The sequence below is a fragment of the Hermetia illucens genome, chromosome 6 (genome assembly GCF_905115235.1).
Source record: "Hermetia illucens chromosome 6, iHerIll2.2.curated.20191125, whole genome shotgun sequence".
Lineage (NCBI taxonomy): Eukaryota > Metazoa > Arthropoda > Insecta > Diptera > Stratiomyidae > Hermetia > Hermetia illucens.
This window is the reverse complement of record NC_051854.1, coordinates 9052822-9067140: the sequence shown is the minus strand read 5'-3', so window position 1 is coordinate 9067140 and position 14319 is coordinate 9052822. Positions and strand designations below refer to the sequence as shown.

Sequence of the window (14319 nt, the reverse complement as noted above, 5' to 3'; positions counted from 1 at the left end):
TCCTGTAAAGTTTCCCGGCTTAACATAATCGAACTAGCGTGCAATAAATTTAATAGCAATTTAAGGATAAGCTCCTTGTGTCGGACTGTTAGCAAATTACTTCCGCCCGCTGCGTTGGTAATGGGATCTGTCTGTGGGAGTTGTGATTTAAGGGAATTCCCCGGAATGTTTCCGTGTGGGTTCGGGGAGATCCTAGCGAATATTTTACTGTCGGGCTTCATTGAATTAATAAAGATATTTAGATGTTTTACCTTTGCTTCTACTTATTGGTATCTTCAGGATTATTTATGGAATATTCCGCGAAAGGATGTTTAACTGAACTATCTGCAGCTGAAACCAATTCGAAGTTTTTGATAACTATTGATTTGTGTAGTCGTAGTATTTGTCCCATTTTTTACTCACAAGATATTATCAACTGACCCTCTTTATACAATGTACACTCCTGTGAAGGGAATCCTAAATTGTCCAAAAATTTAAAACGGCTTTTATGGGAGATTATTGGTTTGTTTTCGAAATTACAAAACTCTAGAATTAGCAAGAACCATTTAATGAAATGTGGGGATATCAGCAATATAGGAAGGCGTTAGTCAAGTACTATAGCTGCAGGGCTCACATTAATACATTTTAGAGCATCCTTCGATGTCTTAAACTTTGGGAGAACTGGAACTATATTTTACCATATGCATACATATGTACGTCAATGCTTTAACGATTTCTTTTCAATAAAGATTCAAAAATTGATTTTGGTCAACACGATGAGAAAGCTGTAAAGTGAATGAAGAAAGATGACTAGAGAGGATGGTACAGGTCGACATGTATCTAGATATCTTCCGTCATGAATGATAGTAGATAGTTGAATCGGAAATTTTAAGCACCACCTTTCTACTTGACCTGGCGTCCTCACCTATGCCATCGCTCCATCTTAGGCAGGGTCTGCTTCGTCGTCTTTTTTTTCTATTATAGATATTGCCCTTATAGACTTTCCGGATGGGATCATCCTCATCCATACAGATTAAGTGACCCGCCCATCGTAACCTATTGAGCCGGCTTTTATCCACAACCGGACGGTTATGGTATCGCTCACAGATTTCGTCATTGTGTAGGCTACGGAATCGTCCATCCTCATGTAGGGGGGCAAAAACTCTTCGGAGGATTCTTCTCTCGAACGCGGCCAAGAGTTCGCAATTTTTCTTGCTAAGAACCCAAGTTTCCGAGGAATACATGAGGACTGGCAAGATCATAGTCTTTTACAGTAAGAGCTTTGACCCTACGAGGAGACGTTTCGAGCGGAACACTCTTTGTAAGCTGAAATAGGCTCTGTTGGCTGAAAACAACCGTGCGCGGATTTCATCATCGTAGCTGTTATCGGTTGTAATTTTCGACCCTAGATAGGAGAAATTGTCAACGGTCTCAAAGTTGTATTCTCCTATCCTTATTCTTCTCCGTGTTTGACCAGTGCGGTTTGATGTTGTTGGTTGATTCGTCTTCGATGCTGACGTTGCCACCATATATTTTGTCTTGCCTTCATTGATGTGCAGCCCAAGATCTCGCCCTGATAGCCGCCTGCTCGATCTGGATGAAGGCAGTTTCTTCGTCTTGGGTCGTTTTGCCCATGAGGTCGAAGTCGTCGGCATAGGCCAGTAGCTTCATCCTGCTGACTTGTTGGTAAAATTTGCGCGCCTGTTGCGGTTGCTCCCTGTACTTTTTGAGTTTACAGATCTGTTAATTCTGTCCTCGTCTTTTGGGAATGCAACATTACTCGGTATGCATCATTCTGCCGTCCCGTTCCTAGCTTATATTCATCCTCGAACCAGCCGTTCCGACTCTTTTTGCGAGTGGGGCCAAGTACTTTTGTCGCCGTATTTATGATAACGTTCTTTAGGTGGTTGTGTAGATCATCTGTTGATGCTTCGTCTCCAGGATCTCTACTGACCGCGGTTATTGCGACATCCATTTTCCCCTTATTGATGTCGTGGAGGGTTGTGCTGTGAATGACTTCAGTGTTAACTCTCACCTAATTGTTAGAAGGGATTTTGGATTGTGTTGTTATTCGAGCTCAGAACACCATGTCAACGTGATAGTGGTTCGAGTCTATATTGCCCCCCCCCCCCTCTATTTGTTTTTGCGTTCATCAAGGCTGACAGGTGGAGGCGGCCTATCAACACGTGGTCAATTTGGTTGAAAGTGGTCCCATCTGGACAGGCCCACGTATGTTTGTCGACCGCTTTCCGCGGAAACCAGGTGCTTCCAACAACCATTTGTTCTGATACTGCTAAATGAATAATCCGTAGTACTACTTGGCTGTTAAAATGCCCAAGTATGATTTTGATATCATACCTGGGGCTGGCTTCGAGGATTCATTCTACTGCCTCGTAGAAGGTATCCTTCTCCAACTCTGCAGTCTCCCCTGTAGGGGCGTGAACGTTAATGAGGCTTATATTTCTAAATTCGCCCCGTAAGTGCAAAGTGTATAGCCGTTCGCTTATATGTTCAAAGCCGATAACAGCAGGTTTCATTTTTTGGCTGACTAAGAAACCGACTCCGAGCACATGTTGCCAATATCATTTCAATCAGTCATAGCCCATCAAACATGCCTACGCACTATCGCTGGTGGTTTGTCGAAATGAGTTAAGCTTTCCGTTTTTTACTCTATCGCGCCATGTGTTTGTAAGGACACTCACTCATTGGCCATTCTGGAATAGAGTCGTCTTTTCGTAACGTGTGATCTACCCACTGCAACTTCCGCCAGCTCTCTCAGCTATACCTATGCCATTTGATAAAAGTCTACGCGGTTATAATTAGTTAATCATTTCAGAATTAGGGAGAGTCGATTGGCATGTTAGTGAGGACTTCACTTATAGTAACTACCAAATAATCTGCTTGCAGGATATCAGAGAAGAATACCTGTCTGGATGGACGACAATAAAATCGCAATGTGCTCCTCCGATATTCACGAGAAGAATGTGTAGAAACAAACAAATATTATTGCTTAAGCTGATAGTTCACGCATATTCAACCTGCATGTCATTTATCTATCCAAGGATTCGCTATAGATTTTTATGTTTGGCCGGAGCCAAGCTTTGGTGGGAGGAGGGGTCCTAAGTCCAGACCAAATGCAGAGCAATTTTCTCTCAATTTTTGATCATTCTAGACAATCAATTTTGTAGCTCCGGCTCTCAGTTTATGTTTTAGTCGCTGTTTCCTACTTGTGAATACACCAGATTCGCTTTCGCCATTAGTTTTTTGGAGCTGCACGTATTCTCTTTCCTTATTGAAATTTTCCTTATTTAGTTGGACCACGCCGATTCGATGAGCCTATCCTTGATCATTATTTGACCGTCCAAGAAAGCTGTGGTCGATTATTGAAATCCACCAAAATTAAGCTTACGTCTTGGCTATTGATCATGCCAAGGACAACATCTACGCACCTTATCCACAATGGGGATTTATTTCCTCCTTTTTCATCTTCTTGTTTGCATTCTTTATAAATATTTCACTAAGTAGTGGAGAAAGGAAGTTACCCATTGAGATTCCAAGGGCTGTGGGCCGACCAAGTTCTTCGTTTGAGAAGCGTTTGAGCGCACTCCGATAATACGAGGCAGACAGGTATTGACGAAAACTTGGAGCTTTTGGGTAATAGTGGAGTTCACTTTGCATATGCAACCCCCATATAGCAACACAGAAAGAACGCCAGCACAGAACAGTCCCAACTCGATTTACGGATCTACGGTTGTTAATGCGTCAGGCAGCATCCGCTTCGTTGCCACCGTTGGCAGAAATCACGCTTCATAGTTATACAAATTAATCGACGCCTTCGATACTCTACCCATTGAAGCAGTTAGAGAGAGTGCATTGACCCTCAGACTGAGAACCTTGATTTTGTTCATCTTCAGTCTAATTCTACTTGCCTCTCTTCCCAAATTCAGAGCCATTTGTCCAAGGCCCATGACCCAGTGAGAGAGCAAGTGGATGTCATCGGCGTAGTCGAAGTGTTTAAGGAACTCCTCTGCGTCCTCCGAACACGACAGCATGAAAAATGTCACCGATCACAAGAGAAATAATACTGGTAACAGCATGCAACCCCGACGGACTCTGCTTTAGACCCCAAAATCCTCCGAGATTTTACCTCGATGCAACACGTGACATTTTGCCCCATCGTATGTTGCCTGCTGTGAGCTTTTTATTTGTACAGCGTTAAGCGTGATGATAGTGAAACTGAAGCACAATCTGACTGTGTAGATGCCCTATACTCACGAAGGAATGAACAGGAAACACTAACTATACGTGGCTCTGATAAATTAGTTTCTCGAAAATAGTCCTCCGAGGTAGAGCACTCCAGGCACACTCCCTGTTCACACTATCGAAAGTTTTCTCGAAATCGATGAAGAACAGGTGCAGCAAAAATCCAAACTATGCACAGTCCCAAAGGATGTTGATGTGGTCAATGCAGGAGGATTCCGAGCAGAAACCAGCTCTCTGTTGAACAAGCTTTTGAGATGTTCTTTGATGCGTTATAGAATTATTTTAGCTATTATTTTTGCAATGGAAGAGAGGACGCAGATATCCCTCCAATTGTCACATTCAAAAGGCTCCCTTCATTGGAATCTTGACGATCATTCCCTTTTTCTCCTCTCTGGGAAAGGTCTCGAATTCCCAAGATGTCTGTTACTAGTCATTTCATCCAAAAGAGGAGGGACTTCACTGGATCCAATATGGTTAAGAACCGTGGTGAAGTGTTCGTTCCACTTCTTCAGTTGTTCATCATCGTAGATGAGAAGTCCACCGTTGACGTCCTTCACAGGACCATCGAAATATTTGCGACCACTTACAAACTCTTTCCTGAAATCATTGCGATCTGCGGCATCTTCTGCTTCTCTGACCAGTGCAATAGCAAGTTCTCTCTTGTCATCGCGTACACTACGCCTAAACTTCTCGATATTTTACTCAGTATCGTAGTTCGAGCGCGTCTTGCTGGCCATAGCTCACAGCAGTTTGTAGAGCCTTCAACTCCTTTCGTTCATCTATCCTCTTTCATGAAGTTGCAGAAATTGACGAACCTCCCACCATTACCGTTGCGGTCGCCAAGCCCGTGTTTCCCCATTACATGTCCGAGCAAGGATGTTGCCAGATTCCACTTTGGTATTCAGATCACCCATCACGATCACAATGTCACCTTTAGGAAGCCCTGCCTGAAGTACGTTTGACTGCTCGTAGAAAGAATCCTTCTCCACTATACCGGAAGTTTCCGTTGGTGCGTAGCATTGTACAATTGTGATGCTCTTTAACGTGGCCCGGAATCTTGCAGTCTGTCAGGAACCGGTTTCCAGGCTTCACAGGGTCATTGAATCTGGTGGGGTCTTTCCTCAATTCATGGAAGTTTCCGTTGTTCAAATTGTTTATGATTATGTCGTCCTACGCCTCCTTGCCCACGATCACGATCGCATTTCCTTTATTTGCATTCATGTAGAAAATCAGATTTTCCCTGGGGCGCTTGACGATGGCGGCTCCTTTATGCCTTTTTCAATGCCTACGACAATTTTGGCTGAGTCCTTTCTTGCAGTTTTTGCCGATATCCACGATTATGTCCTGTATTAGGAGTTCCACTTCCTTAAGGGGATAGTTCATGCCATGGTTGAGGAGGAACTAGTCTCTTTTGAGAAGCTTTCCTTGGACTTGTTTATTATGAAGTTGTTTATGTTCTGGACTTTGTTTTTCCCCTTTTCTGTGGTGTTCATGTTGGTGAGTTTTGGTGCTTTTTATTTCTTCGTGTGTTTGGTTCCTTTGGAGCTATTGACGAATTATATATATAAAGTTCCTTGAAAACCTTTGAGTTTTTGAGCCTTAAAGTGCTTTTGTGTTTCTTTCTTCCCAGTCTGCCATTTCCTTTTTAATGGACCCCACTAATGGCTAGAATCTATCTAAAGTAATTAGACTCACTTCTTTCCCTCAATTTAATAAGTTTTTCCAATTCTACTTCAACAAAATTTCTCGTCTTGATCCTAATGAACCAATTTCAATGAACGAGTAATAAGTAATAAACGGATCAATTCATATCGCTATATTGAAGCTATTCCCAAGGAAAATAGCAAAATTCTTTCAATTCCGCAAATACTTCAAACAACACTAGAACAATCCTGGAAAATTTCAACCTCTTCACGTACTTCAAATCGAAATCCTTCACTTCTTAATTGGAAAATAAGATTTTTCTCAATTTCCTCCAACAAAGCAGCTTTCGCATGACGGAGCTACCTCCTTTGTTTCGCGCAAACAGAACTTGTCCTCAACGGATTCGAGATGTAAGTCACATCCATCCCTTCCCTCCGTTCATACGACCGGCTAGAAAAAGTATCTGAAAAAGTAAAATGTTTCCGACTCACCTGATAAACGGGTGATGATATGTGAAATGTGTTAGGAATTTGAAACAGAGACAGGAGCATGGTCATGAGAAATTGCCATTTGCCAAAGTGTCCAACTAGGTCACCGATGACATCAGTCTCGTCCATTGATTCGCGTGATTTCCTTTTATCAGGAATCGGTGGAATTGTGTTATCATCAGGCGACATCTTCGATGTGTACATACTGTTACCTGAAAGAGGAAAGATAAAATGAGATAAAGGATGTGAATTTTGAGCCATCAAAGTCGTAATCAGATTCAAGGTTTGTCTATGTCAAAGATAGTGGTTATGTGGTTTACAGAATTGTTGAGTCTATCCAGAATGTGGAATCATTTCTCCAGGTTTTTCTATTGTATCTAAACTTCCTTTGATCCGACCTGCCCGACAAAGGAATGACTGAAAGTCTTCGCCAATCACACCACAGATCCCTAAAGCTTCCTCCACCGAAGCGAGACGTTGAAATTTTCAGCATTCCAAAGATTCCCACAACTAGTGCGATTACAAAGATTTTCTCACGTTACCGAGATGTAAAATGATTATCTTAATTCGATTCGATTCCACGTCTCGCATCGGTGCCGTTCTAATGGTTAGATTAGACAAGAAGACTCATTGGAGCTCATTGGGGTGTCTACAGGACCAAGCGCAAGTATCAATTGGCTACTAGTGATACTGCCGCCTTAGATACTATGTACAATATTAAATCTGAAGGCAGGAATGCTTTCACATTTGGCTGGATACGAAATTCTATTCGGAAAACGGAATTTGCTTCAGTGATTTCACAGATGTATGGACCATGGTATTGTTGGAATTTGCTTGGGGTTATGGTTGGATGCTTTCGAGATTACCCCCAGGAACGCATCGATGTTGATTAGTATTATTTCGTGGGCACCTAGTCCTATTGGTATCACCGTGTTCACACTACTATGCTTCCGTTATTATCGATGGGGGATTTATGAAAGAAGGTAATTTATCTCGGATTATGAGCATCAAATTCATATGAGCAAGGATTATGGAATGCCTTTTGTACTGAGGAATGTACGCATGGTGATTTTGTTCGGAGCAGTGGCGAGTATTATTTGAAATACATTATGGAAATTATTGGCCACATGAGTGGAAAATTGAATTTTGCATAGATGGATTTGTATTTCATATCCTTAGAGATTAGGCCTAAGGCTATGAGGGATCACTTTGTACATCTAACCTTTGAGAATCACGTGAACTATTGAATTTCGGTAGTAGCTAACATGACTAACGCTTCGCTCTGCTTCATCCTCCAAGCTTATCCGAAAGGGAGTATACCGTTAAACCAATTTTCACGTATATTGGCACCATATTACGGATCATTAGCCTACTAACATGTGCTTGGACTTGAAGAAAATGAAATTTTTTTTTTTAATTTTACGGAAAGAAAATTGGAGAATTAACTCAATTACCTGGAAAAATTGCACGAGTGGATACTGAGAAAGTTCAATTTCATTGTGAAGAATTGCAATGAACAATTCAAAGTAGTTTAGGCAAATGTAAGCTGGAAGCAGGACGAACGAAGTGAACGGGGCTACGAATTTGCATGAAGCAGAGCGAGCCCTTGTGAAAATAAGTTACATTATATGACTATGTAACGTTTGTTTGTGGTAGGGTAGCTCCAACAGAGACTTAGACTCCTGTAACGATCTGTCGTTTGACTACCAACTTAACACTTCCCCGTCGTCAGGGAACTAAGCTGGAACTGTTGGTTACATTATTTCGGGCTAGCCCTTCCGTTCTTGCGCCTTAAGAACCCTTCAAATCAGGAAGTTCCTCTCCCCAATGACGGGGGAACTGTTAGATCAAGGAATCCATTGCCATTCGGCCTCTCCACCGGTCGATCTTTTTCGCAACATGAAGAACCCGAACATAATGCGAAACACGACTCCATTTTTCAACGCTCTTCAATATTTTGCCTTATCAATCTTATGCGGCTTCCTTGAGTTTTCTTCCTTGCGTTTATGCATGGCTTTACCCTGCTTAACATAAACGTCAATGGAAATCATTTCATGATCACCATCACCATCATCATCGACGGCGCAACAACCGGTATTCGATCTAGGCCTCACCATCACAGGCATTTTAAACTTAGTGGGATAGGTGGGTACCATCTGCAGGGCTCCCCGTTTCTGTGCTTGCGCAAGACACGATACGCCTTCTTGCTAAGAGTGTCAGCCCGTACCTCTATGCCGTAGAATCGACTGCGCTGCACTCATTAGAAGATGTCACCTGTTAGATGTAAGAACCCCGAAGATTGCCGCTGCTGCTGCTTTGATTTGCCGAAAAAATCTCATCTTTAACTCGAGCGTCAATCCGAGGTACTTAACCATTGGATTTGACTCGCGGATTGATATGGGACGCAAGGTCGGGATTCTCGTTTTAGTCAGGAAGACCATCTCGGTTTTTTTTTCAGCGGAAGGCTGAAACCATGAGCAATCATCTATCCGCTTATACGTCACATTATTATCACAAATCTGCTTTGTGGTTGTTCGAAAGTACGTCCGGAAAGAAGTGCCGCAACATCTTCTACATAGCCGGCCAGGCGCGGTTCTTCTGGCGTGTCGATTCAAACGTTTTCTAGAGGTACAGCAATAGAATGGATTTTGTGCTACCCCGACGTGACCTCCACACATCAGTCTAAGACTTTGACGAGTGTTTTCTTCCGCTTCATTATCGCGGATATAAGCACACCTATCTCAAGCGCAGACTTCTCGTGCCACTAGGCATTGCTAGCAAATCTGCACAACTCATTATCGACTCGATAGTTGTAGGACAGGCGACTAGAGGCCAAAGAAACCTCTTTAGTTGTTATATCGATTATGCCAAAGCTTTCGACAATATCCTGCATACCTGGCTAATCGATGCCCTATGACTGTATCGTATTGATCCCAAACTAATATTTGTTTTTGGCGACAGTCATGGAAGGGTGGCATGCCACCTTATCAGTGCTTTCATCTGAGGATACCAATACCTCAGAGCCCATCCATATACGGAGGGGCATCTTCCAAGGGGAATTCGTTGAGTCACTTCTGCTTTTGCATGGCATTGAGCCCCTGTTCATGGTTATTGAGCGATACTAGACGGTATGGTTTTGCAATCAAATATGGCCTGTTCACGAACCATAAGCCACTTCCCTCTTCTGTGAAATGGAAATCCGTCAAAGCGTCCTCTCGCTAAATTCCACATCTGAGCTTTATGAACCAGTACATTCCCGGCATTCAACATGTCTCTGGAAAGGATAAGTTACCGACGGTTTCTTACCTGTTGCGGAGATCAAAAATCTCGTCACTGTCGATTTTTCGACAATCGCGAAGGGCCACAAAGACAACGCAGTTTTTCAGAGTGTCAGGACCAACCTAAATACACTTTTATAGAGTCTCTTCGGCTTAATGTCCAGTATATACTTCGAAACCTCAGATAAGGGGCCGAAGCTGTATATTCGGACCGATTTCTGCAAGGAAGTATTTCACGGCGTTTACAATGTAGCACACAGAGGCATCTGGATAACGAATCGGTTAGTCATAGCAAAATGTTTCTTACCTTCCGTGAACAAGGCCATTAATTCTTGGGCGAGAGGGAAGGGCATTGCATACTTGAAGTGCAAAACTACAAAACATGTAATGAGAGAAAGAGGCGTTTCCCCTCGGTTGACCTAGCGCTTTCATGCAAGCCATCTCGCTTTGATTGGCACTTTGCGAGATTCCTTGGATTTCAGGTATTTCCTCACAATCATCGATAGGTTCACGCGCTGGCCTGAGGGGATCCCCCTCAAAAATGTTTCTGCACATTCTTGCGCTGAGATCCTCTGTCGAGAACGGATTCCACACTTCGGTGTGCCGGCAGTTGTATTCACCGCCCAGGGAATGCAGTTCGAGTCCATCCTTTTCTCGGAGTCATTCAGACTCCTAGGCTTCAAATTCCCCCGCAGAACCGCGTGCCATTCGCAGTGCGAAGAATAGGATGCTTGAAAGATGGCACATGACACTGAAAGCCGCTATAATGGACCGAGGCGACTCTTCTTGGTTGTAAGCCTCGCCACTCATTTTATCGGCTTTCGCTCCCCAGCGATCCTGTACTCGTCATTAGGTCGAGCTTTAACACCACCGATTTGTTGCGCCTGTGCAAGGGCCTAGCGCGGAGGTTGGAGCCACCACCACCTGCCAATCACGCGGAAAACGTGGCCGACGTACACAGGGATTCCGACTCCTCCTCGTATATACTAATTAGGATGGGCGTTTCCCAAAGGTCGCTGCAGCGAGCTTATGTGGGCCCCTTCGAGATTGCCAAGCGAGGCCCAAACCATTTTAGCTTCGACGTTAGACGCACTTTCAAAAGAGTCTCACTGGTTCGGCTATAGCCTTTCTTCCAGGAAGAAAGCATAACAGTCACTCGAACTATTTTTCTTGTTGTGCTTGTCTCAGCTCTGATTGTGGGGACAAAATCGAATCTTAAGACCGGGGGATTAAGTCTACGAGACAGGCATTCACGTTAAACCACCAGGACGTAACTTTCCTTTTAGTCTGGTCGTCTGAGGTGGCAACGAGGTAGACGGGGCAGCAGCCCTATCGGCCGAATCAGCACCAAGTGACCGAAAAGAACTTCCATGAGGTAGCACCGGGGAATGCTGTATTCACATTTCCTTGCTGGTCGCCAACTGCATTGGCGAATGCTCCAAGGCTTAATTAGGACGATCGGACCAGAGCCTGCATGAGACTTATCTGAAGTTGCTTTGGCTATAAAGCCTCTCCAGAGGTTATCTGGTACCATGGGAACCGGGGTAACCGTCTAAATTCACAAGTCTCAGGTGAATTCTTGACCCCGTTTCAGTCCGATTATAAGCGGTTGGTCCTCTAGTGGGAGTTTCATGGAGGTTGTGGCTAAGTACAAATGAAAAGAGACCTTCGGGCCTCAAACGTGGAGTTGCGTTCCTTAGTTCAGTAGAGATTGAGAGAGGTAAGTCTCGCATCTACCAGCATGGATCTGCTGAGCCCTGCATTCAGTGTAGACTAGTACTGTTGTTGCTTGTTACAGCGGGGCTCTGATTGTGGTCACAAAATCAATCCGTGTCTTGAGAAGACCATGGGGTTAAACCACCAGGACATAACTTTCATTTTAATCTTAGAATGGTCGCTGTGTACATTGAAAAAAGTTTTGTAATTTCCTCTGTTCAAATTTCCTGGTGATAGAACTTGGTTTTTTTACGATTTCGTTCTCCTGCAAAAAAATAGTTTGTAAAGAGACGAGAAAGGAGCTTTCCTTTATGGGCTAAAATTTTTTTGTTAAGAAATCCACTTGAAGAAAGCACGCTTAATAGGACAGTTGTGTTCCATCAAAGATTCATCTCATCCGTCAGTTCATCCCTACGTGGCAAGAAGAATATTCAATTTTTAAATTAAATGAGCCAAGAGATTACCGTTTCACACAATGGTAGGGCAAGCAGTGTTGAGAAGCTTTTGTCCCTTTGTCCGACAGAGCAAAAGGAAGTTGTGAGTCGGAATAGGCTATAATTCACTGGTTCAAGTAATCGGAATCTTAGATATGTTGGGCCCCAAGTGGGGCGTCATTTCTAATGACAAAATGTGCTATGGTCATTCGATAAGCTCGCGCGAATCCCCTTGTTCGTTTAATTTTCAGAATTCGTTGCGAATCCATGCACCGCAAGGAAACGTGAATTCTTGTATATTGACACGTGAGAGACTGAAGTGCTGAAACGTCGTTCCCATTTTCCTGAGCCTGGGTAGCACAAAAGCAGAACACTTCGATGGAGCTTCAGTATTTGCGGGCGGATCTTCACGGTGAATTATGCCATCTTCTTAGGATTTTGGTCGCCTCCGACCATTCAGAATGGTATTTTGATCATCGACGTCATTACAGATCTTAAAACGACCGCAGTTCCTTGAGATTACAGTGAAATAATTTTCAGCGGTGGGTTTGTCATAGAAGGTAGATCGGGCTCAGAGTTGTTCTCGGAAAACCTGATTGCCAAGTGGACCTAACCAAGCTATATGTACTCCTATGCTTCAGATCAGAAATTCCAACCGTCCAAAAACGCATTTCCTTTCACTATCAGCACCGGAGGTACCTGAACATGAATACTACCTTTCACATTACTGCAGCCATTCATGCATTGCTCAATCTCTTCTGCAAATTGCACTCAACTTGCATGTTGACTTTCGGTTGCATAAAACTAAACATCATATTGCCCCGTCTGTATTGCACTTAATTCCTCGATCATGTAGAGATGTGGACCGTCTGGACATGATTCAGCTGAAGCTAAATCGCTAGATTATCTGGCTGACATTTGCACTCAGTAAATTGGATTACTTGAACCATTAGATCGTGTCTGCAGACTAGAGAGTCCTTGTTCATAATTGTCTGATCGAAAGTGCATAAAAAGTTCGCTTGTTACGGATGCAATACGTATGAGGTTGTACGTCGTACGAACATTGTTGCTGATGGTGTCGACGACTTGACGCTAGGCTAATTAATGGTACGCTATTTGTCATATGCATATGTGGGTACTTTTATTTATTGCATGAGTCTAGTGTGAATTTACATGAGTTGTCTCGCTACCAGCAAGAAGTGAGTTACCATATCAAGCTATTTTGCCGCCTTTACTACAGCTGCATATTGAATTTGGGGCGAAGAATTCTTACCCTTACCCCGCAAGATAGTTGACTCCTTTATAGTCACCATTTTTAAGAGCGAACAGTACCTGATTAAAGATTGATGATATACAAATGAACCTACTAGACTTCGTCGAACAATTAATGGCTATAAAATGGTAAAACGTGGCATGAACATGCCGCTTATATTAACAAAACAGCAAAAGCTCATTTATAAAACAGACGCCTCCTACCACGTCGTTGACGTGTCCTTGGGGAGAGTACTAGCCACAGGTGACACGGACGTGAACGGCTACTTGAACTAGGAGCTCTGTGGTTGGTCTTTTTCCAACACGAGTTTTAGCTGTGCGCTGGTTGTCTTCTATCAGCTCCAACACACCTTGTAATGTCATTACAAATGGCGCCCAACGTGGGACCTAACCTTTCCGATCACTTGAAACAGTGGAAGGTAGTCTATTCTGGCTCACAACTTTGTTTTGATCTATCTGATAACTTCTCAATATTGTCCTCGGCTAGGCGCCACGAGCGCTTGACTTCGCCTTTCAAGTTTAGGTTTGACACCTTTTCCCCATAAGTAAGTGTTCATAGGCCTAATTTTCCCATCCCACCTTTTAGAGTGGAGCTTTCTATCCTGTACTCGATAGAGTACTTTAAGAGCTGGTGTGTTGTGTTTACCTTTGTCTTGTGTCTCGTAGGTGATTGTCTTCCAGAAGTTTTTGGACCTACAGGCTTCTGCGGTTGTATGTTGAAAGGTATTGCTGTCCAACTTGCATATGAAGCGATAATCTCTCCGCTCATTTAATTGAAAAATTGAATATTCTTTCTTCTTCGTCGGGATATGACGTGTGAGATTAATCTTTGATGGAACATGGAGGCAATGGACTAAATGTCGTGCCATTCCGTCCTTAGTGATTCATCTCCACTCCGTCCTCAGTGATTCATCTTCACTTTGTTCTCAAATTTCAAACGGAGCTCATCTGAGCGTGATCTTTCGACGCATCGAAACGATTGACACTGGCATGAGGCCACGGAGAGAGATCCTGGGGGTTGGGTTGATTCTTCCACGTATGATGTAAGGGCGACGGACACTTATATTGCTGTCACTGGTTGAGGGATTGGTTCAAGAGAGAATGGTTGTTTTTCGCGCATCGACCCCGTACACACACCCAGTGCATCAGACTTTTCAGCATCGGCCTGCTTATACTCGTACAGAACATTTTAATGACAGACGTGACGATGGACGAAATATGACAGATTTGACGGTAGATCCGGAT

At 43.4% G+C, this 14319-nt stretch overlaps 1 protein-coding gene across 2 annotated transcripts in view; it reads right to left on the bottom strand.

Annotated features, from left to right (window-relative positions):
* LOC119658794 (organic cation transporter protein) overlaps positions 1-14319 on the bottom strand; it is a 126390-nt gene that overhangs the window by 25143 nt on the left and 86928 nt on the right. For both annotated transcript variants that reach the window (XM_038066511.1, XM_038066512.1), the window contains exon 2: positions 6378-6586. In XM_038066511.1, coding sequence (XP_037922439.1) covers positions 6378-6586 — 209 coding nt within the window. The remainder of the gene's footprint in view (positions 1-6377; positions 6587-14319) is intronic.